Source organism: Notolepis coatsorum (genome assembly GCF_963971535.1).
Source record: "Notolepis coatsorum genome assembly, chromosome: 9".
NCBI classification, from domain to species: Eukaryota; Metazoa; Chordata; class Actinopteri; order Aulopiformes; family Paralepididae; genus Notolepis; species Notolepis coatsorum.
Genome location: NC_140173.1, coordinates 46,486,629 through 46,509,476, shown reverse-complemented (window position 1 = coordinate 46,509,476; position 22,848 = coordinate 46,486,629). Strand labels below are relative to the sequence as shown.

At 41.9% G+C, this 22,848-nt stretch overlaps 1 protein-coding gene across 1 annotated transcript; it reads right to left on the bottom strand.

Annotated features, from left to right (window-relative positions):
- Positions 1-8,741: 8,741 nt before the first annotated feature.
- npm3 (nucleophosmin/nucleoplasmin, 3) lies at positions 8,742-19,195 on the bottom strand. The gene is made up of 5 exons (XM_084321082.1): positions 19,024-19,195; positions 18,743-18,828; positions 16,737-16,856; positions 14,495-14,588; positions 8,742-9,212 (listed from the first exon to the last, which is right to left on the bottom strand). The coding sequence occupies exons 1-5, from the start codon at positions 19,100-19,102 to the stop codon at positions 9,112-9,114; spliced, it is 480 nt and encodes a 159-aa protein (XP_084177208.1). The 5' UTR covers positions 19,103-19,195; the 3' UTR covers positions 8,742-9,111.
- Positions 19,196-22,848: the final 3,653 nt, after the last annotated feature.

Here is a 22,848-nt window from a genome sequence, read left to right as displayed (position 1 = left end):
GGCCAGTTTCGAATTGCAGTCTCCCGTAGGTGTTCTTTGAGAGTGTTTTTGAAAGTGGGTAGTGATTCACATTCCTTTACAGCTTTGGGTAGGGCGTTCCACATTGATGTGGCATAATTGCTAAACGTGTTTAGTCCCTTGTTTGAGCCGAATCTGGGTTTAACATGATTTGTGGAGCTGCCTCTGTGATCGTGGTATTCACTGACCTTTGGGAAGTATTTTGACATGTACATGGGTACCTTGGTCGTGTAGTGTATCTTGTAGACCAGGCCCATTGCAAGTTGCTGTACTCTGTCGTCTACTCTAAGCCATCCTAGGTTGTCAAAGTGGGCAGGGGTGAGGTGGGTTCTAGGAGTCAGGTCAAGCAGTAGTCTGACTAGTTTGTTTTGAGATGTTTGTAATTTGGTTTTTAGTGCCTTTGAGGTGCTTTGGTACCATGAGGTGCACCGTGCAAGCATAGTCGTAGTACCCTTGAATGAGTGCTCCTGCTAGAGTCTTCAGGGTATTATTGTTTACCAGAGAGGAGATCCGGTACAAGAATCGAGTTCGTTGGTTGACTTTTTTTATTACATTGGATGCCATTTTGTCACAGGAAAGATTAGCCTCTAGGATGGAACCCAGGTAGGTAATTTAATCTTTCCTTGTGACAATATTGTCACCCACTGTAACTGAGAAGCCATCGGTCTTGCTGAGTTTGTTATTTGAACCGAAGAGAATGGACTCTGTTTTGCCCATGTGTAATGATAGTTTGTTGTCGGCATCGCAACACACAAGTACAGTGCAACGGAAATATGTTTGGCATCCATTCCAACCAGAGTGCAAATGTAACAGTGCAATAGTAATATGCAATGTACAGGTGATTAAACTGGATATAAAGTACTACTGAGTAATAGTGCTAATAATAAGTAGTGCAAGAAATAAGGAGGCTCCTCCTCTGAACCGACACAGACGTGTGAGGGGTCTCTCTCTCTTTGGGGTGAGCGGTTTCTCGTTTTGGGGTGAGGGGTCTCTCTCTTTTACGTGAGGGATCTCTCTGGGGTGAGGGGTTTCTCTCTTTTGGGTGAGGTCTCTTTGGCACGAGGGGTCTTTCTTTGGTGTGAATGAATGAATGAAAACTTTATTTAACAGATTGCAGAATGGGTACAATACAGTAGGCCTACGGCTCAATACACACAATTGTTAAGGGGATGCAGACCAGAGAAAGACGTTTGTCTTGTTTACATCAGGGTCCCCCATTTTCAATTCATAGTGACATTTATGACATACACAACATACATGACATTTATGGCATAGGGACATACATGACATACAGGTATTTAAATACATTTGTGACATATACGATATGCAAATATACAGTACTGTTACCCATAGATCCTGACAGCGTATGATGGGGAGGGGACTGTACATTAGGAGGGGGTGGGTGGGTGGGAGAGAAATATACATACGGTGGGGAGAGAATATATACATACGGTGGGGAGGAGACTACATTCGGAGGGGGTGGGTGGGTGGGAGAGAAATATACATACGGTGGGGAGAGAATATATACATGCGGTGGGGAGGAGAGGGGTGGGGGGGTCCTACTAATCACCCCAAAGTACCAGAAAATACCCTAAAGTACCCCAAAATACCCCAAAGTACCCCAAAATACCCCAAAGTATACCCCAAAATACCCCAAAGTACCCTAAAATACCCGAAAGTACCCCAAAGTATACCCCAAAATACCCCAAAATACCCCAAAGTACCCAAAAATACCCCAAAGTACCCCAAAATACCCCAAAGTACCCCAAAATACCCCAAAATACCCCAAAGTACCCAAAAATACCCCAAAATACCCCAAAGTACCCTAAAACACCCCAAAATACCCCAAAGTACCCAAAAATACCCCCAAAATACCCCCAAAGTACCCCAAAATACACTAAAATACCCCAAAGTATACCCCAAAGTATACCCCAAAATACCATAAAATACCCCAAAGTACCCCAAAATACCCCAAAGTACCAGAAAATACCCTAAAATACCCCAAAGTACCCTAAAATACCCCAAAGTATACCAGAAAATACCCCAAAGTACCCCAAAGTATACCCCAAAATACCCCAAAGTACCAGAAAATACCCCAAAGTACCACAAAGTACCCCAAAGTATACCCTAAACCAAAAGTATCACAAAATACCCCAAAGAACCTCCAAGTTCCCCAAAGTATACCTCAATGTACCACAAAATACTGGCTCAGAGGTAGAGCAGGTCAACTAATTATCATATGGTCAATAGTTTGGTCATTGGTTTGAATCCCAGCTCCTTCTGTTCACATGCCAAAGTGTCCTTGGGCAAGACACTAAACCCCAAATTGCTCCCAATGAGTCTGGCTGCCATTGCTCTGTGAGTGCATGTGTGAATTCATGAAGGACAGGCAATTATAAAGCTCTTTGTGCAGGTAGGAAAGGCATTCCACATTGATGTGGCATAATTGCATAACGTCCCTTGTTTGAGCCGAATCTGGGTATAACATGATTTGTGGAGCTCCCTCTGGTGTTGTGACCATGGTATTCACTGACCTTTGGGAAGTATTTTGACATGTACATGGGTACCTGAGTGGTGTAGTGTATCTTGTAGACCAGGCCCATTGCAAGTTGCTGTACTCTGTCGTCTACTCTAAGCCATCCTATGTTGTCAAAGTGGGCAGGGGTGAGGTGGGTTCTACGAGTAAGGTCAAGCAGTAGTCTGACCAGTTTGTTTTGTGATGTTTGTAATTTAGTTTTTAGCGCCTTTGAGGTGCTTTGGTACCATGAGGTGCAAGCATAGTCGTAGTACCCTTGAATGAGTGCTCCAGAGTCTTCAGGGTATTCTTTTTTACCAAAGAGGAGATCCGGTACAAGAATCTAGTTCGTCCCTTTGAACCTCCCACCGAGGGCAAACCTCCCTCTCAGGGCGCAGTTCCCTCTCTCAGGGTGCAGTTCTAGGCCTGGGACCGTCCTACACAGTTTTAAAGCCGGACAGTCTCTTGTTTGATACCCACACAGTTTAATACCTGACAGTTTTGAACCTGTAATAAAAAGCAATAGACTGAGTAAAATAATACAGTGCAATAAAATAGTAGAATAGAATAGATAGTAAAATTATGCAATAGAATGGACAGTAAAATAGTGCTACCGTACAATCAACAGCGGAGTGTATTAGAAGGCTATGGTGAAGAGGTAAGCTTATTTGAGCTTATTTTTTTTTAAATATTAAGAGATATAGCTTCCCTAATGTCCATAGGTGTTCCATAACTTTGGTGCATAGTTTGCAAAGGCTGCATCCCCGATTTGCCTTAGACTGTGGCTTGGAACCTTCAAAAGACCAGTAGTAGATGATCGCAATGTTCTAGGAGGCACATAGTTGACTAGAGAATTTGCAATGTAGCTTGGTCCTGTTCCATTTAGTGCTTTGTATATAAGGAGGACCTTGAAATTAATTCTAAATGTTACCGGAAGCCAGTGTTGGTTAGCTAATACTGGACTGATGTGGTCTCTCCTCTTGGTTCTAGTTAGTAGCCTAGCTGCCGAGTTTTGAATGAGTTGGAGTCGTTCTGTGTTTTTTTTGGGAGGCCAGTGAGGAGTGCATTACAGTAGTCAAGTCGGCTTGAGATAAAGGCATTATTCAGATATATTCAGATTTATAAACAGCCGTACCTTAGCTATGTTTCTAAGGTGGAAAAATTATGTTTTTGTCACCTTGTTGATGTGTGATTTAAAGCTTAGGTCTGAGTCTATTATAACACCAAGACTTGTAACTTCGGGTTTGATCCAAGGAGTAAGTTGCCCCATATTGCTCTGTAACATTTCTCTTTTTGTTATAGGACCGACTAGTAGGATTTCAGTTTTGCCCTCATTTAATTTTAGGAAGTTGTTCGTCATCCATTTGTTTATTGCTAAGAGACAGGCGGAAATGGAGTTTATAGCTGTGTGATCATTTGGTTTGTTTAAGACCGAGCTGTGATCTGTATATATATAATCCGTATTTAGATAATGAAATGTAATGTTTAATGAAATAATGGAACACTGCAACAGTATTTTTGGTGTCTTATAAACCTGTGAGGGTTGGACACTTTGTGTGCATGACACAAACATCAAAGAATCAAAGAATCAATCAATCAGTATCATGGAACATGAGAATAGCTTTTATTTCTTTACAACAATACGTATTTAGAAAATGTGTGTCTTGTGTTCCACGCTGTAGGACAGTCCCAGCAGTGGTGTTGTGGCAGTGGGTAAACCAGTCTTCAATGCCCTAGTCAACTACACTAATCGCAATGCTGCGTCACCCATCTCCAGGGCCCCATTCGTGGTTCAACTAAGTCGATCAAAAGTCCCATTAGCCAGATTCAATTAACCCGATGATTGAAATCAGGCTATCCCGGTTCCTCGAAGGCTGATCCAGTCGCAAACACTCTCTTTATAATAAATAATAATAAATATAATTGCGCGTGACCGCCTCAGCTGAAAAGGCAGCCAGTGTCGATCCCCGAAAACCATGATTTTCTAACGGGAAGATATCGCAGACAAGTTAAATGCATATCTATAGGCACATTTTAAGTCCCTCATTACCCCAATCAATCAGATTATATATATATATATATATATATATATATATATATATTTTTTTTTTATCCACTTTTTCTCCTCTTTTTCTCCCATCCCAATTTAGCCAAGCCAATTCTCCCCTCCCCTGTCTTGAACGTTGCTCGCATGTGCCCCCAACTGGCCGGTTGTAGGGAGGATAGAAGCCCATCGCATGTCCCCTCCGATACATGTGTAGGCAGCCAGTCGCATCTTTTCACCTGCCAGCGCGGACTCTCATTTGGCGAGGAGTAACGTGTAGGAGGCTCACACTGCCCCCGCCATTTTCCTGTCTCTGTTGTGCAGGCGCCCCAACCGACCTGTAGGAGTAGCTGTTTACAACGTCCAGATTACCACCCATCGACTTCCCACCCGCTAACTCTGCCAATTGAGTTAGTATGACGGCCGGCCCAAGCCGGAGGCAACGCCGACAGCCGGATTCGATACCGGTGTCTCGTGCGTTGGTGACGAGCGCAATGTCCGCTGCGCCACCCAGCCACCTGCTTAGATTATATTTCTTTAAATGTGCCTGCTGGCAGTAGGCTTAATGGAATGAATGAATGAATAATGAGATCTTGCTAGCGAAAATTTTAATTTCAACTGTTTCAGAATAAGTAGATAAAAACAAGCCCAAAGAGTATCAAATTGATACGAATTAATAGATACTTTTTTTTTTAAACTTTATTTTTTAGCGTTTATCGCTTTTCTGGTCAAGCATGACCGACAGAAACAGGTTGAAATGGGATGTAGAGCAGGGGAAGACATTCTGAGAAATGACGGCGGGTCCGGGAATCGAACTCGTGTCCCCCAGATCCGTGACGAGCACGGTTTTCCCTGACGCAGAAATAGAGCTGAGATATGCGGTGAGCTACGGGAGCTCCCCGAATTAATAGATACTTATGAGGATATTAGTCTGTCAAACAGTGCATCTCCTCATCAGATTTTTTTTTTTTATTATCTTTCTTCCCCTCTTTTTCCCGATTTTTCTCCCATCCCACCCTTCCTGGTTGTTGCGCACTTTCCCCTACTGTTGGTCCGAGAGGCCGGAGACTGTCACATGCTTTCCTCCGACACGGCAGCCAGCCTGGCCGTGCAGATTCTCACTGGGAGAGTGTAACGTGTGGGAGGCCGCACACCTCTCACCAGATCCTACCTTCGCTGAGCAGGCGCCCCGACCGAACTGTAGGGGTCGCTGTCCACAACGCCCAGGACCCACCCACGGCTCCCCTCCCCCTAACTCAGCCAAACGAGTCTCCGGGAGTCGAGACCGCAGCCTCTTGCATTGGTGACAAGCACAATCTCCGCTACGCCACATGACCACCCTCAAAAGCATTTGTTACCAGTTTAATGTATTTTAATTGTTTTTTTTTTATCCACTTTTTCTCCCATTTTCTATATTTTCTCCCATCCCAATTTCGTATCATCCAATTCAACCCTCCCCTGTCACGAACGCTGTTTCTTGCCTCCCACAAGCCGGCTGCAATGTGGACTAAGTCATACATAGCACAAGTCCCCTCCGGTACTTGAGGTAACAGCAGTCGCATCTTTTCACCTGCGCAGCTCGATCTCTCAGTGGCGAGGAGTAACGCGTGGGAGGCTCACGCTGCCCCCGACACTTCCTGATTCTACTGCGCAGGCGCACCAACCGACCTGTAGGAGTCGCTGTCCACAACGCCCAATCCCCACCCATCAGTTTCCCACCCCCTAATACGGCCAATGTGTATTAGTACGGGCGACCAGCTAAACTGAAAGCAAATGTGGAGCACTGGGCTGGAACAGGCAAGCCCAGCGTCTCCAGATTTCGTGGCGAGCGCCTTGCCCACTACGCAACATAGCCGCCCCATGTATTTTAATTGTTTTTAATTATAATATAGGCCTATTTCAGACATTCTATGAAATCAATACATTCTGGAAATCATCTCGCGACCCCTCTAGAAAAACTCGTCATAACACACATGTACAGCAAGGCACTGAGCCCCAACAACTGCTCCAGCGGCGCTGTACTGCATTAATGCATATGTGTGGGGGACTGTGTGTATGTGTAACTAGGAGGGATAGGGAAAAGACACATTGCAATTGCCTTGTGTACATTGAGAATAAAATAATCTTCATACATGGAGGTCAGCCTGCTACTCACAACCCCCCCAAAACATAGTCATGTGACCCCTTGGTGGTCAGTACTTAGATAGTGATAAATAACTGATATTTCAAGGGATTATATAAATATATCATTGATTGGTGTGAATGATGTCTGTTTTCTCTGTGGATATGCCTCTTTACAATTTAGAATTTACATGTTGGTGAAGTCACTCGACATGACTGTAAATGAGAGAAAATAAAGGTTTGAAATGAATTAGGTCTTTGATCATCTTAAACCAGCACTTTGTGGTAGTTTACTTTTCGATTATTATTATTATTAACTGCCATGTGAGTGCTAAATTAACTTCCTACTCCTTTTCGAACATGTAAATTGAGTTGTTTTGCTTTTGTTTATTTTTTCATTACATTTCTTGAGATCAATGATTTGTTTTGATTTTATGTTTGTATTTATTTACATGTTTGAAATAAAGATTTCAAATCAAATCAAATCAAATCAAATCTCAACTAGATGGATCAACTTGACCTTGTATTTTAGATGATCCACTATATATTGTCCAGTATATAAGTATTAGCATAGCACCATGCACATTTTATATCTTATTTTAACTATTTGATCTCTTAGTTGTATACTCAACGTCACTGTAAATGAGGGAAACCTCAGTGTCCCTTGAGTTAAAATAAAGGAGATTGGCACTATTCTACTAATCACTACAGTTGTTTTCAAAACCTCCTTGGGTCTCCAGCAGGGGGCGCAGGATGAAAGAGTTACATCTATCTATTTCAAGCCCTGCCTCCTTTTCTCCCAACTGTTGTGATTGGAGGATCGAGAAAAGAGGCTTGTGATTGGTCAACTGTTTGTGAAAATAATATAGCATTACTTGTACAGTATACACTAGGCTACTTGGCTTTTGCCCTCATCCTGCAACCCCCCCCCCCCCCCTGCTGGGAACCGGAGTTTGAAAACCAGAGCTGAGCTTATTTGCCAAAATATCTGTATTCCTTTAAATCATAGTGAAGTGAAATGTAAATGATGATGCATCTCTCTACTGAGACATTGTCAGTGTCCATCCTTCGTTTGTGTGTGTCCTTTCTAGTTCCATGGCTGTGTCCAAACTGGAGCCAGAGCTAAGGAACTCCACCGTGTCTCAATACGGAGACAAAGTGCAATACGTCTACTTTAACAAGGGGCTCTGATGGGACAGACTGGACGGGCAGACCGACCTCACACATGTAGGGTTCTCGGTAGGAATGGTTTACATGAACCAGTTACATCCCACCGCCCACAGCCCACAGCCATGCCAAATCTACAGGGAAGGTCTGCTTTTTAGGTAATTATACCTGGCTATCAAAATGTATTTACAATGATATATGTTACAATGGCAATATATCCCTTCCCCTTGATATACTGTATGAGCTCAAAGGTTTACAAGTGTTTTTACTAAGATGTGTATTTCTTTTTCTACTACTATGAGCTTGAGACCAGAAAAGAGGGCAGGGTTTGAGGTCGGCCAATTCAACAAAGTCTGTGATGGACCAAAAACCAATGTGTTTAGTGTCAAAATGTGATTTCATAAAAATAAATAAAACTATAACAGTCCCTAAGTTGTTATTTTATTGATGCAATCTACAAATGTACAAAGTTATTATATAATGTATAAAGTTTTCACCCTTCAAGGTAAGAATATCACATACCAGGAGGAACATTCTACACTAGGTGCTCCTAGTGATAAATACAAGGTTGGGTAACAGTTGTAGATTGTATAGCTACTCTTGCAATATACAGTTCCAGTTGAAATCAACTGATGGCTTAAAATAGAAGACTCCCGGCAATTCATAATCAGTTGTCCTAATTCAGCTTAAACTCAGGGGGCGAGATTTCACGAAATGATCTTGGCACTGATCTTGGCACTAAGAACATTGCCATTTGCTCGAGAGTAACACACGTTTATCTTGGCAGCTAATAAACTTTTGGGACAGGAGAACACCCTGCGAGGAGAACCCCCCCTGCGAGAAGAACAAAATACCATAGCATGCGAAGTAGACACGTAATGTTTTTTTTGTTTTACTCAAAAACAACAATGTATGCTCAGATAAAAGAAGAAATCACTGCTGGTGAAACTGGTCGTTGACCCTTTCACTACCACACTGAAATGTTAACCTTCGGTAGGGTGGTAGTGAAAGGGTTAAAGATGTATTCTCTATATTTTCTATTGTATCACATACAGTAAAAAATAAATAAAAAGAAGAGATCTCAAGGATCTCCAAGCTGATCCCTATATGCAGCCAAACGCCGTGCGGAGATCAGGCTCTATGCACACTGGGAACAAACGTAGCTTTTCTGTAAAAAATGTCCCCGTTTTGGTACAAAGAGAGCTCCTCTCTTCACAGTGACTCGGGAGGCGGGAGAGAGACGGATCTACTGCTTCTGCTTCTTCTTGGCCGGTTTGATAGGGCTGATCTCCTCGTCTTCCTCGTCCTCATCGGACAGGTCGGACTCGCCCTCTGTGGAGGGAGAAGCTGTGGGAGGAGAGGAGCCGCTGTTGAATCATCATCGCTTTCAATGTCATCATGATTTTAAAAAGAAAACATCGCCATCAAGCGTCTTGATCGATCGGTCAAAACCAGGACGCTGAGAAGCACTGGGGGGCGATACGAGTAACTCCCAATACTGATATTTGGCCCTCGAAAAGGATAATATCACAATACTGATATTTGGCCCTCGAAAAGGATAATATCACAATACTGATATTTGGCCCTCGATAAGGATAATATCACAATACTGATATTTGGCCCTCGATAAGGATAATATCACAATACTGATATCTGGCCCTCGATAAGGATAATATCACGATACTGATATCTGGCCCTCGATAAGGATAATATCACAATACTGATATCTGGCCCTCGATAAGGATAATATCACAATACTGATATCTAGCCCTCGATAAGGATAATATCACGATACTGATATTTGGCCCTCGATAAGGATAATATCACAATACTGATATCGCCCTTGATAAGTATAATATCACAATACTGATATTTGGCCCTCGATAAGGATAATATCACAATACTGATATTTGGCCCTCAAAGGATAATATCACAATACTGATATTTGGCCCTCGATAAGATAAAGATAATATATCACAATACTGATATTTGGCCCTCGATAAGGATAATATCACGATACTGATATTTGGCCGTCGATAAGGATATCATAATACTGATATTTGGCCCTCGATAAGGATAATATCACGATACTGATATTTGGCCCTCGATAAGGATAATATCACGATATTTGGCCCTGGATAATATGATCACAATACTGATATTTGGCCCTCGAAAAGATAAAGATAATATCACAATACTGATATTTGGTCCTCAAAAAGGATAATATCACGATACTGATATTTGGCCCTCAATAAGGATAATATCATGATAGATATTTGGCCCTCGATAACGATAATACCACGATATGTGCTATGTTATTGCACATACCGCAGACAATTTATTGTATATAAATACCTGCTTTTTTATTGTTAATGGTTGCTTTTTATTCCTTTATGCTGTAGAGCAAACGGAGAGTAAGAATTCCATTGTACTTGTTGCATATGGCAAATAAAATCGGAATCTGCAATAATCTTTCTATTGCAAGAAATGTAATCTACGATACATCACAATATTTGTGTAACTGAAGAAGAAATACCCATAAAAGGCAAAAAGCAGGAATTATGTATTTATTCACATAGTTGACATGAAAGTTTATCAGGTTCTTTAGTGTGCGTCACAAACTGACCAACTGTACATGAGACAATGTACAACAAATTGCATAGTGCCTCTTTAAGGCGAGACACTACAGGTGACAAGGGTAAAAGATTTAACTAATAGATAATATCACAATGAAACTTCCCCGATTGATTACTTATATTAATGCAAGACTTTTTTGTATTACAAGTTTTCTGAAATTGTATGTTTAAATATGCAAATGAGGCATGATCTACTTAAATATGCACTAATTTTCATATAATTCCAGGACAGAAATCTGAACATTGGATAAAGCCATTTTCAAAATTATAGTTTCATTTTGTTGACATATTAGAGTGAAAGGTTCTAACAGAGGGGATTTTGGATATCTCTTTTTTATCACTCCATAAATCAGAAAATACTGTCAACACTCATAAGAAATATATTTTCGCCATGTTTTTAGGAATACAATGTGATATAAATCAGGCTATGAAAGAGATATCAACAAACCCTTCTGCAAATACCTTCAGAATATAGATATGAAAAAAAGTGGAAGGTTTGGTGTATGCGAGTGCTACTGAAGTGCAGATTTCTGGCTCAGAGTATGAGGAAAAACTAATTTTGAGAAAACGGCCTTTAAAAGATTTGTATTGTGAAATTCCATATTCCGCCATGTTTCTAGGAATAAAATGTGATATAAATCAGGCTATGAATGAGATATCAACAAACCCTTCTGTAAATACATTCAGAATATAGATATGAATAAAAGTGGAAGATTTGGTGTATGCGAGTGCTACTGAAGTGGAGATTTCTGGCTCAGATTATGAGGAAAAACTCATTTTGAGAAAACGATTTATATTGTATTGATTTGTATTAAAGATTTGTATTGTAAAATTACATACATTTGTATTTGAAACCACTATTTACAGACAGCATATCTAATAAAATACTTAGCAACAACAATATAATATTATCTAAAACTAATACATCAACACATCAAAATTCATAACTGAATTATAACAGGCCTTCAACTGAACAGAACCAGTAATTTCCTGGGTCCACACCAGGCAACCACAGTAACCCAGTCACCCACACACTGCCACCAGTAACTACCACAGTAACACTGTTACTATTACTGTTGACTTAGATGTCCATGCCCGCTCCATATGTAGGACACTCACTAATTTCCTGCTGGTGTCGTTTAACTTTTCTGGCTGTGCTCAGACTCTTGCGCCTACGTTTTGCACTGGCGGTTGTGATGGCCTCAGCTTTTGCGATTCTGAGCATATCAGTGTCCCTCATTGAATTCATGGTAACATAAGCGCTATGAAGCCACAACCTCTCCATAACACTTAGCATGGCAGAGGCACCTTCGTTGAAAGTGGAGATGGCCATACTTGCTGCTGCCTCAAGCCTGCTTTTCCCCCACAAAGACTGTTTCTGGACATTGCGTCCATATAACAGAGATGAGGCACTCATTTGCATTTTGAGTGCCTCCATGCTGCATTCGCTGCAGTAGACTGTCACTTGACATGCGGTGGTAAACTGGTATACGTTTCCTCCCCACCTCTCTTAAGAAACTTCCAGCATGGCATTTGTGGCTATCCGGTGTTTCCCCATTCTCCTCTGCTTTCCTATACCAGCACCACGAGAGACTGCACCTGGTGTGCATAGGGTTGTCATCAGTGGACATGGAGTGGAGGAGACCTGCCCATATTGCGGTCTTCATTTGATCTATTGAACCCTGGTTATCCAAAATTGCCCCCCTATAATAATCTTGCAAGGTTTTGCATTTATTGGCAGTCAGTTTCCCCATGACAGTATGAGGATAGGACCTCATAGTCTATCACCAGTCCTGTAAGGAGGTCAATGCACATGCCGATTCCGTAACGTGAACTGAAGCCTCTTTTTTGCCAGGTGCCAGCAAAAGAATGAAACACTTATGTTTATAACTGCATCTGCATCCTGCCTCAGCAACTCTGCCACATCTGGGTCAACATCTGCATACGCCTGACTGACCTGCTCCCTAGTCCTGTGCAGTGACTCCAAGCCTCTCTCAATTTCTGCCACTAAAATGAAATGTCAATTACCCCTAACGGAAATGTATTTTCAATCATTATTTTAAAGCACATTATATTTCCCACCATATCAAAATATATTGTAAAATATGCAAATAATATATTACACACCAACATAATTACCATGGGTATATTTGTAAATATATAGGGACTGTACATCTGATCAACCTTTCTTTTTACTTTAGTGGTAGAAACATAACATACAATAAGTATGTGGTCATTACTTCATCTATTCCATATACAACACAGCCAGAGAGAGAGACAGACGGAGACAGTTCTTCTTCTCAACCCTGTTTCCATACCAGTCACTCTTTTGTTGCGTTTCTGGTATGTTTTGACGTGAAATCCAGGGATCCCCAACAATGATCTTTCTGAGGGCTGCATACCCCGACCCTAACTTGTGCGGTAAGAGCACCATGCGCACATTCACATCAAATGCCACATCGTTCCTGGTTGAGTCGTGGATACGTAGACATTGTATATATAGACACTTTTGCGGTACTGATCTTTTTGGCACAGACTGCACTCAATTAGCAAACTGCTACAGAACCCCTGATTCTGCGGATCGATGATAATTTGAAGCCCTGTCCCTGCGCAATTAGGACCCATCAACCCGCCGATCAGTTCATTCAAGCGGGCTACGTGAACTATCAGCCACTGCTGTGTGACGAGGTTTGGTGTTTGGTCACCCCCGCTGTCTAAACACTCCTGCTTTCCAATTGACAGTTTACGCATTGATGCGCTTTGTGAAGGCATGTCATATTCTACTTCAGTAGAAGTTAACTTTTTCTTACACCCTCTTGCTAGAAACAACTGTCTTTTCTGGGAACTCTTTACGCGGAGTTTCGGCATTTTGACAGGTTCGGCTGAATCTCCTGCGGCTGAGAACAGCAATGTCAGGAATGTCATGTGATGCATCTGAACCAATCACGTTATCAGAAATCTGCACCAGCCAATGAGAGCTTGTTGCTTGTGACAAACCCTTTGCATGAGACAGCTGTGACTCATAATGATATTGGGCAGAGAGTGATCGCTGATCTGCATGCTGCGAAATCAACAGGCACAGTGTGACAAAGTGTAGTAAAATAAACATCTAAATGTGTATTTTGAACGTTTCCTTTCCAATAGTCTGAAAAAAGACATGTTATGGAAGCAAAATAGCACACAATCTCAAAAATTTACCAGGCAATATTCATGATATCCCACTGGTTCGAGTGTATTATTGCTTTTATACAGCAAGTTGCACCGTCAGGAAAAATACAAGGTGAATACAGACAATTCTAGGGTATTTTATATATAGGAAAAATAGTTCCTAAAGATGCATTGTTGCTATGGAATTTAAAATGGGGTAGGCTATCAACCAGCTTGTCAAATATAGAGGACGGGCCTACATCTAACGGTATTCATAAAAACAGCATTATTAGACATGCCTATCCAACGAAAGATGAGCTGGACGCGCTGCAACACCACCAAGTCGACGGCCTGGGCATTGAACTGGAACTGTCCGAGGCTGATGACTTTTTCCGACTTTCGCTTGCATTAGACTCCTCTATATCTATCCACTCGTTTATAGTTAACGGGTACGTTAAATCAAACGTAACGTTGTCCGCGGAATAGGTCATGTTGACAGTTTCCGTTTGATGAATGGCAGTTGAAACTTTCTACAACATTCTAAAGCCAGTATGGTATATTCATGGTGATTTAACCTTGAGTGTATCATGGATACACTCACGGTTTAGAAAGTTCTCGACCAATCACAATGCGCAGTCGGACCTACCTGTTGTATATAGGTCAGTTAACTTTGATCCAGGATGGTCCTAAGTCCATTAATTTGGATGTTAGTTAATGATATTTGTTGACAGTTTCCTTTTTACAGAACAGATCTAAATAACAAGTCAGAATGTGTTCCGGAATCGGTCAGGTATAAAAGTACTTCAGTATTTTCCGATGCCAGATCAAATACTTGGTTGTTATTACCAATGAGGTGAAAGCCACTGACGGTAACGGGTCCCGTTCCAGACCTCAGACGGATGGTGACTGGCGCCCTCAGCTCGAACTCCCCCAAGCTCACCTGAGGAAGAGGTGACGAGAGAAACTTTAATATCCACACAGGCAATTCTTCGTAATGGCAAAAGTTAAGACATTCAAACGCCTTCACAAACGAAATTAAAAAAAGTGTGGGGATTGTATTACAGAACAGTTTCTGTTGCACAAAACAGATCAGTGATCAGTGTCCCATACCAAAATGATCAATTCGATACCTGCCTAAATATCTCAATACTAGGGGTGTAACGGTACACAGAAGCCACGGTTAAGTACATACCTCAGTTTCGGGGGCACGGTTCGGTACAACAGGGAAATTATTGATTGATGATTATTATTAAATAGAATTATTTTTTTATTAAGTTATACTTAGTTCCACCTAGGCTTGCTGCAGTAGTCAGTCAGTGATAATGGTGTCATTCTGTGTACATGAATCCACTGAGTAAATTAATTGCCTACTGCCCCCACCCTCAACCTGTGTACGCTTTTTAAGTTTCAGTTTCACTTCTAGAGTAGATTTAACTTCACATGAAGCAGAGGAAGAAGACTCTAGAGAAGAGATGCCATGTTACACAACAATTTATCAATATTTTGGATTTAAGCTCGACTGGAGAGGAGCTCAGAGGACCAGTCTAGATCAGCAAAAGTATGTTAGCGTGTTTTTTTCTCTCTTCTTGGATCAGCTGTGAGGGGAAAGTAGCGTGGAAGAAAGTTGGTGTGTGTGTTTTATCATGCAATCTTTATATTTTCCTTGAAAACGAGGGCTTTTCAAAATGCTATAAAACGAAAATGAACCGATAAAAAAACAATACGCTTCGACAATGTTGACTGCAAACGAGTCATTGATAAGCGACAGGCAGATTAGACACATAGCCATAATTTAAAACATAGATTAGGCGTTTTTAACGCTAACATTGAAGTGGATGGTGGCATTCAACGGGGTAAATCAACGTTAATCAAAGGCACTGATAGTGTTAAGGGGATGCAGACCAGAGAAAGACGTTTGTCTTGTTTACATCAGGGTCCCCCATTTTCAATTCATAGTGACATTTATGACATGCACAACATACATGACATCATGACATTTATGGCATAGGGACATACATGACATACAGGTATATAGTACTGTTACATTTGTGACATATAAGATATGCAAATATACAGTACTGTTACCCATAGATCCTAACAGAGAATATATACATATGATGGGGAGGAGACTGTACATTAGGAGGGGGTGGGTGGGTGGGTGGGAGAGAATATATACATACGGTGGGGAGGAGACTGTACATTAGGAGGGGGTGGGTGGGTGGGAGAGAAATATAAAAAAAAATGTATCCACTTTTTCTCCCATTTTCTATATTTTCTCCCATCCCAATTTCGTATCATCCAATTTCAACCCTCCCCTGTCACGAACGCCGTTTCTTGCCTCCCACAAGCCGGCTGCAATGTGGACTAAGTCATACATAGCACAAGTCCCCTCCGGTACTTGAGGTAACAGCAGTCGCATCTTTTCACCTGCGCAGCTCGATCTCTCAGTGGCGAGGAGTAACGCGTGGGAGGCTCACGCTGCCCCCGACACTTCCTGATTCTACTGCGCAGGCGCACCAACCGACCTGTAGGAGTCGCTGTCCACAGCGCCCGATCCCCACCCATCAGTTTCCCACCCCCTAATACGGCCAATGTGTATTAGTATGAACGACCAGCTAAACTGAAAGCAATGTGGAGCGCTGGGCTCGAACAGGCGAGCCCAGCGTCTCCGCATTTGTGGCGAGTGCCTTGCCCACTACGCCACGTAGCCGCCGGAGAGAAATATACATATGGTGGGGAGAGAATATATACATACGGTGGGGAGGAGACTGTCTATTAGGAGGGGGTGGGGGGGTTTGGACATTTACGGTGGCCAGTTTCGAATTGCAGCCTCCCGTAGGTGCTCTTTAAGAGCGGTTTTGAATGTGGGTAGGGATTCACATTCCTTTACAGCTTTGGGTAGGGCGTTCCACATTGATGTGGCATAATTGTCTAGGACTAGACCTTACCGTTGGGCGTTGGCCGACAGTTGGTGTGGAGGTTAGACCTTACCGTTGGTGTGGAGGTTAGACCTTACCGTTGGCAGACAGTTGGTGTGGAGGTTAGACCTTACCATTGGCAGACAGTTGGTGTGGCAGTTAGAACTTACCGTTGGCAGACAGTTGATGTGGAGGTTGGCGATCGGCACCGAGATGGTTTTCCCCTGGTGGTTCATGGCCGTCACCTCCACCACATTACTCTCCTCCTTGGCCTCAGGTCCGAGACAAACCTACGGGTACGAGAGATGAAAACGACAGCTTAAACTATGACGCACAGACACCAATTCCAAATGGACTTACTGGTATTCACAGACCAACACCAATTCCATCAGTCCATTTATTAATAGTACAGGTAGACTAAACGTCCATTAGTTTGCAGTCACTGGACAAAAATATCCAGATGTAGCCTAATCCTTTTCTTCAGAAGAGATCTAGGTCCTTCCACATGTGATGTTTGATGCGTTATATGGAGCTATGGGTATTGGATTGTAATACTTGGGACATTTTCAGTTACCGGTATGCCTATATCTAGACTCCAGTGTTGGGGAGTAGTTAACTACATGTAGTTAAATTGTGCAGTAGTTGGATAGTAGTTTAACTACATTGTGCAGTAGTTGGATAGTAGTTTAACTACATTGTGCAGTAGTTTATTTTGCAGTAGTTTAACTACGGTACATTCAAACGTCAGTAGCTTCTTCAGTAGTTGTAACTACTTTGGATCATGTCGTTTAGGAAGTTAATTACAAACTACATGTTTTTCTAGAAATGTAGCGTTTCCCCGATTCCACCTCAAAACCTGCTCCCTGTCCCCTCTATAACCCTTTCACTACAGATGGTTAACCATCTGTAGTGTGGTAGTGAAAGGGTTAACATTCTGTAGTGTGGTAGTGAAAGGGTTAACCCTTTGTTGTGTGGCAGTGAAAGGGTTAACCTTATGTATTGTCGCAGTGGAAGGGTTAACCCTTTGGTAGTGTGGTAGTGAAAGGGTTAAAACACATCCTTTGGTATGCGCTTAAGTGATGGTGTGCCCGCTCTGGTCCCCAAATCAAACACACCCACATCAGTTCAGTTGTTGCCAATGCTAAGTGTAACTATAAGTTCACACTGCAAGCCTTAGTGCTCAATTCTGATGTATTGCTCAGATCTGATCTGAAATGTGGCCAATATCAGATTCCAATATATCAATATTAATTTCCGCATGAACAAATTAACAATAATGATGGACATAAACATGGACACTGAAGTCACAGTTTATGATTTAATTTATAAATTGATGTACAGTGGAGGCCAGCTAATCAAAACAAATCAGACCTGTATCTGATTTAGGACCACATATGAAAGTGGCCCAATTTTTTTATTGAAAAGGTCAGATTATATGCGATTTGTGTTAAAAAAACAGATCTGAGTCACATATTCAAAGTAGTTTTAGTTTGACAAACAAATTTTATTTAAGTAGCTAATATGTAGTTTAACTGCTTTGTTAAGTTAGCTAGTAGTTTTAGAGTAGTTTCCCCAACACTGCCAGATTCCAGTATTGGTATTGAATAGATTAATTTAGCATACAATAGGTAATGATATGCATGTTAGTCACCACTTTTTGTATCACAAACAGTACTGTATTTGCAAATCTGGTATATGTCATAAATGTATAGATGTAGCAGTACTGTCTATCTGTATGTCATGTATGTCATATGTCCTGATGAATTGAAAATGGGGGACCCTGATGTAAACAAGACGAAAGTCTTTCTCTGGTCTGCATCCCCCAGTATTGAGCTGTACTGTTTTGTACACCCATTCTGCAATCTGTTAATAAAGTTTTCAATCAATCAATGTAGTTTAACTGCTTTTCATTGTTAAGTTAGCTAGTAGTTAGAGTAGTTTCCCCAACACTGCCAGATTCCAGTATTGGTATTGAATAGATTAATTTCGCATACAATATATAGGCAATGATATGCATGTTAGTCATCATGTTGCAGTAAATACCATAATTCATCATTACTAGCCTATAGCTTTTTAGTACCGCGTTATTGTTGCGGTGATAGCTATTTGGTTTCATGTATCTCTAATCCACACGCTACAGTACAGCTATTATTATACAAGTCGATGTTTCCAATACCGTTCGTAGTTCAAGAAAGTGCTCCAATTCTTCGTCTTCGTCTCCTTGGAATGTGTGGAATGGTACTTTAGAGGACAGTTCACAACCTGAAAAGATACAGTTGAATGTTTTGTTTGACGATCTTCCACGTTCACAGATCGTACCAGTATTTCTATTTCATACCGTTAAGCTAATGTTACAAGAACATCAGTTGTATCAGAACATGTACAGTGAAGAGAACAGAGTAACCCCACGTGTGGACACATGATGTGCTAGCGTTAGCTGTATGAAAGTGTACTTACTGAATAGGAAAGTGTCCAACTTTTTTGGAAACCCTGACCCAACCCCATTCTCCGAAGATTCATCTTCACGGTACGACATTTTTTTTAATACAAAAGTATGTCGTTATCTAACCGATGCTTTTACTAAATTATCAAATGTAACATCCGCAAAAATAATGTGTCGCAAGTTAGAGCGCATGTGCTGTGTCATCAATGTGCGTCTGAGGTACATTAAAGGGGCGTACCACACAAATCAACAATCCATGGCCTAGAAAAGTTTAATTTTACTAGTTGTTGTGGACATGGGCTACTCATGCCAGAAACCACTGAGAAGTCAAACTTAAACGTGTGACATAATCTGATGTAATCAGGTATAGTCTGGAACTGCTCCATTTGACAATGGAAGACTTCAAGGAAGTTCAAAGCGAGTCAGAAGATCTTCTACTCATGCACCTGACTGGTATCATCACCTCCTGGTTTGGGAATAGCACCTCACAAGACCGTAGCAGACTACAGAGAGTGGCCTGTTCAGCCGAACGCACAATTGGTGGTGGGCTTCCCAGTTCCCACTCTCCAGGACATTTACAACAAGCAGGGGCAAGGCTAAGAGAATAATCAAAGACTCTAGCCACCCAAACAACTGCTTCTTTGAACTGCTGCGGTCAGGCAAAGTATTCAATTCAATTAAAAAAAGGCAAGCGATACCGGAGTCTCATGGCCAGTACAGAGAGACTCGGAAGGAGCTTCTATCCCCAGGCCATCAGGATGCTCAACGACAATAACACTATGTAACAAACCATCAAATACTCACAGCACACACATCCACACGTACACACTCACTTTAAATAAACACTCACGTACTAGCACCCACTTTACTCACTTTAGACACTTTATATTTATTGGTAAAGAGATTTGCACTACAATTCATACCTCATTGCACCTTACCTAAGTTGTACCTCATCCCATTTCTGCATACACATACTGTATTGTACTGTAACTCACTGTTACTTATTTTTGTATATACTGTATGTATATTGACTGAACACTTTTTGCTTACGTACTTTTGACTTTCTGTTCTATTTTATACTTTTTATCTACTTTTATCTAGCACACTCCCAGGAGTTCATAACAGAAAAAAGCATTTCATAGAGAAGTATTTTGTATTTTTTTATGACTACTAATAAAGAAACTTGAAACTTGGTCCTCAGTTCTGACGGAAAAAGTTAGCCCTATACTAACATTTCCCTGGGTGCTGTCAGTGTCACTTTATACCTGATGATGTCACACATTTGGGTTTTAGCACTCTAGATTTTGGATTTGGGTAGAATTGCTCATGTTCACTAATCAGTGAGGACCGTCAGACTATTGAAATAGCACGTGTGAATTCTTAAAATGGGGTGTAGTTCCCCTTCGTTTCAGAGATACACACTTTAACAGATACAATATGGTTCCAGCAGCTTTACTGCTTGGATCCTTAATAATAACAACACAAAGAAAGTTACACTCATCATGACTTATTAGTTATGAATCTTATTTTACATACAAATCTTACATAAACTTACTTTTATCAAGTTCCCCCTCCCCAACCCCCCCCCCCCCCCCCCCCTCACATTAAACTTGGGTTCCAACCATGTAAAATCAAAATGTACAATCAAAGTCCCTTCTTTCAATTACAGCTGGTAAGAGGAGAACGCAGAAGCAGTGACATAATCAAACCTGCAAAGTGAAACCTTTCAAATAAAGTGTGGGGGGAAAAGATATATATATATATACTTTGAATCAATGACCGTTTCTGATGGGTACTGGTATGGTGACTTTTAACTTATTTGCCATCTACCCTGGAGCTTGTGACTGCAACTTGTTCCTGTTTGCGGACGACTCAGCCCTGCTGGTCTCTGACAAGAACAAGTTACAGGTTGAAAAAACCCTCAGCTCGGAACTAGGCAGAATCTGCATATGGCTCGCTGATAACAAACTATCATTACACCTGGGCAAAACAGAGTCCATTCTCTTCGGCTCAAATAACAAACTCAGCAAGACCGACGGCTTCTCAGTTACAGTGGGTGACAATATTGTCACAAGGAAAGAAGAAATTACCTACCTGGGCTCCATCCTAGAGGCAAATCTTTCCTGTGACAAAATGGCATCCAATGTAATAAAAAAAAGTCAACCAACGAACTCGATTCTTGTACCGGATCTCCTCACTGGTAAACAAGAATACCCTGAAGACTCTGGCAGGAGCACTCATTCAAGGGTACTACGACTATGCTTGCACCTCATGGTACCAAAGCACCTCAAAGGCGCCAAAAACAAAATTACAAACATCTCAAAACAAACTGGTCAGACTACTGCTTGACCTTACTCCTAGAACCCACCTCACCCCTGCCCACTTTGACAACCTAGGATGGCTTAGAGTAGACGACAGAGTACAGCAACTTGCAATGGGCCTGGTCTACAAGATTCACTACACAACCAAGGTACCCATGTACATGTCAAAATACTTCCCAAAGGTCAGTGAATACCACGATCACAACACCAGAGGGAGCTCCACAAATCATGTTGAACCCAGATTCGGCTCAAACAAGGGACTAAACACGTTTCGCAATTATGCCACATCAATGTGGAACGCCCTACCCAAAGCTGTAAAGGAATGTGAATCACTACCCACTTTCAAAAACACTCTCAAAGAACACCTACGGGAGACTGCAATTCGAAACTGGCCCCTGTAAATGTCCTAACCCAACCCCCTCCAATGTACAGTAAATTATCAAGTATGGCTTTGTCAATATTCCAATGTACAGTTTTGCTTGTACAGTTGTACAGTGTCCCCCACCCACCCACCCCTCCTACCCAACCCCCACCCCACCCACGTCCAATGTACAGTCCCCCCCCACCTACCCAACCTCCTCCAATGTACAGTTTCTACGTCAAATGTATATACTCTCTTTTCTGGACTCATTTTGTATCACAAACAGTACTGCATTTGCAAATCTGGTATGTCATAAATGTATAGATGTAGCAGTACTGTCTATCTGTATGTCATGTATGTTATGATGAATTGAAAATGGGGGACCCTGATGTAAACAAGACGAAAGTCTTTCTCTGGTCTGCATCCCCTTAACAATTGTATGTATTGAGCTGTACTGTACCCATTCTGCAATCTGTTAATAAAGTTTTCAATCAATCAATCAATCAAGTTAGACAAGCAGATACCCTTTTATTCTCTGTGCATGCATTAGGCTTAGGGAACAGCCGCACCGTTAGCCTAGCTTAGCGTCATTCACTGGAAGTAGGTGTGCCAGTGTAGCCTAGTTCCCAACGGTCACTAAATACACTCAAACTTTCCTGTAAACATGTTGTGACCTGTGTATTTACCACGTGGAGAAAGCCCTGTTGCTTTTTGAAAAACGGTGCTTTTGAGGTGATGAAATCACTGCACCCAGGCAACAGTGGTTTGGCAAAAAATAGTTCAGAGTATATATCTGCTTAGAAAATGAAAATGTGGGCGGCTAGGTGGCACAGTGGGCAAGGCGCTCGCCACCAACGCAGGAGATGCTGGGTTCAAGCCCAGCTCTCGCCGTTGCTACCAGCTTGGCTGGTCGTTCATACTAATACAATTGGCAGTATTAGGGGGTGGGAAGCTGGTGGGTGGGGATAGGACGTTGTGGACAGCGACTCCTACAGGTCGGTTGGTGCGCCTGCGCAGTAGAATCAGGAAGCGACGAGGGCGGCGTGTCCCTCCCACGCAGACCCTCGCCGCTGAGAGATCGCGCTGTGCAGGTGAAAAGATGCGACGGCTGCCTCCTCGAGTACCGGAGGAGACACGTGATGCAAGGCTTCGTCCAC

Coding starts and splice junctions, on each gene's coding strand:
- npm3 (XM_084321082.1), bottom strand. CDS start 19,102: ATGTCGTACCGTGAAGATGAATCTTCGGAGAATGGGGTTGGGTCAGGG. Junction 14,589..16,736: donor ACATCAACTGTCTGCCAACG/GTAAGTTCTAAC, acceptor CCTCTTCCTCAG/GTGAGCTTGGGGGAGTTCGA. Junction 9,213..14,494: donor CAGTGGCTTTCACCTCATTG/GTAATAACAACC, acceptor CTCCTCCCACAG/CTTCTCCCTCCACAGAGGGC.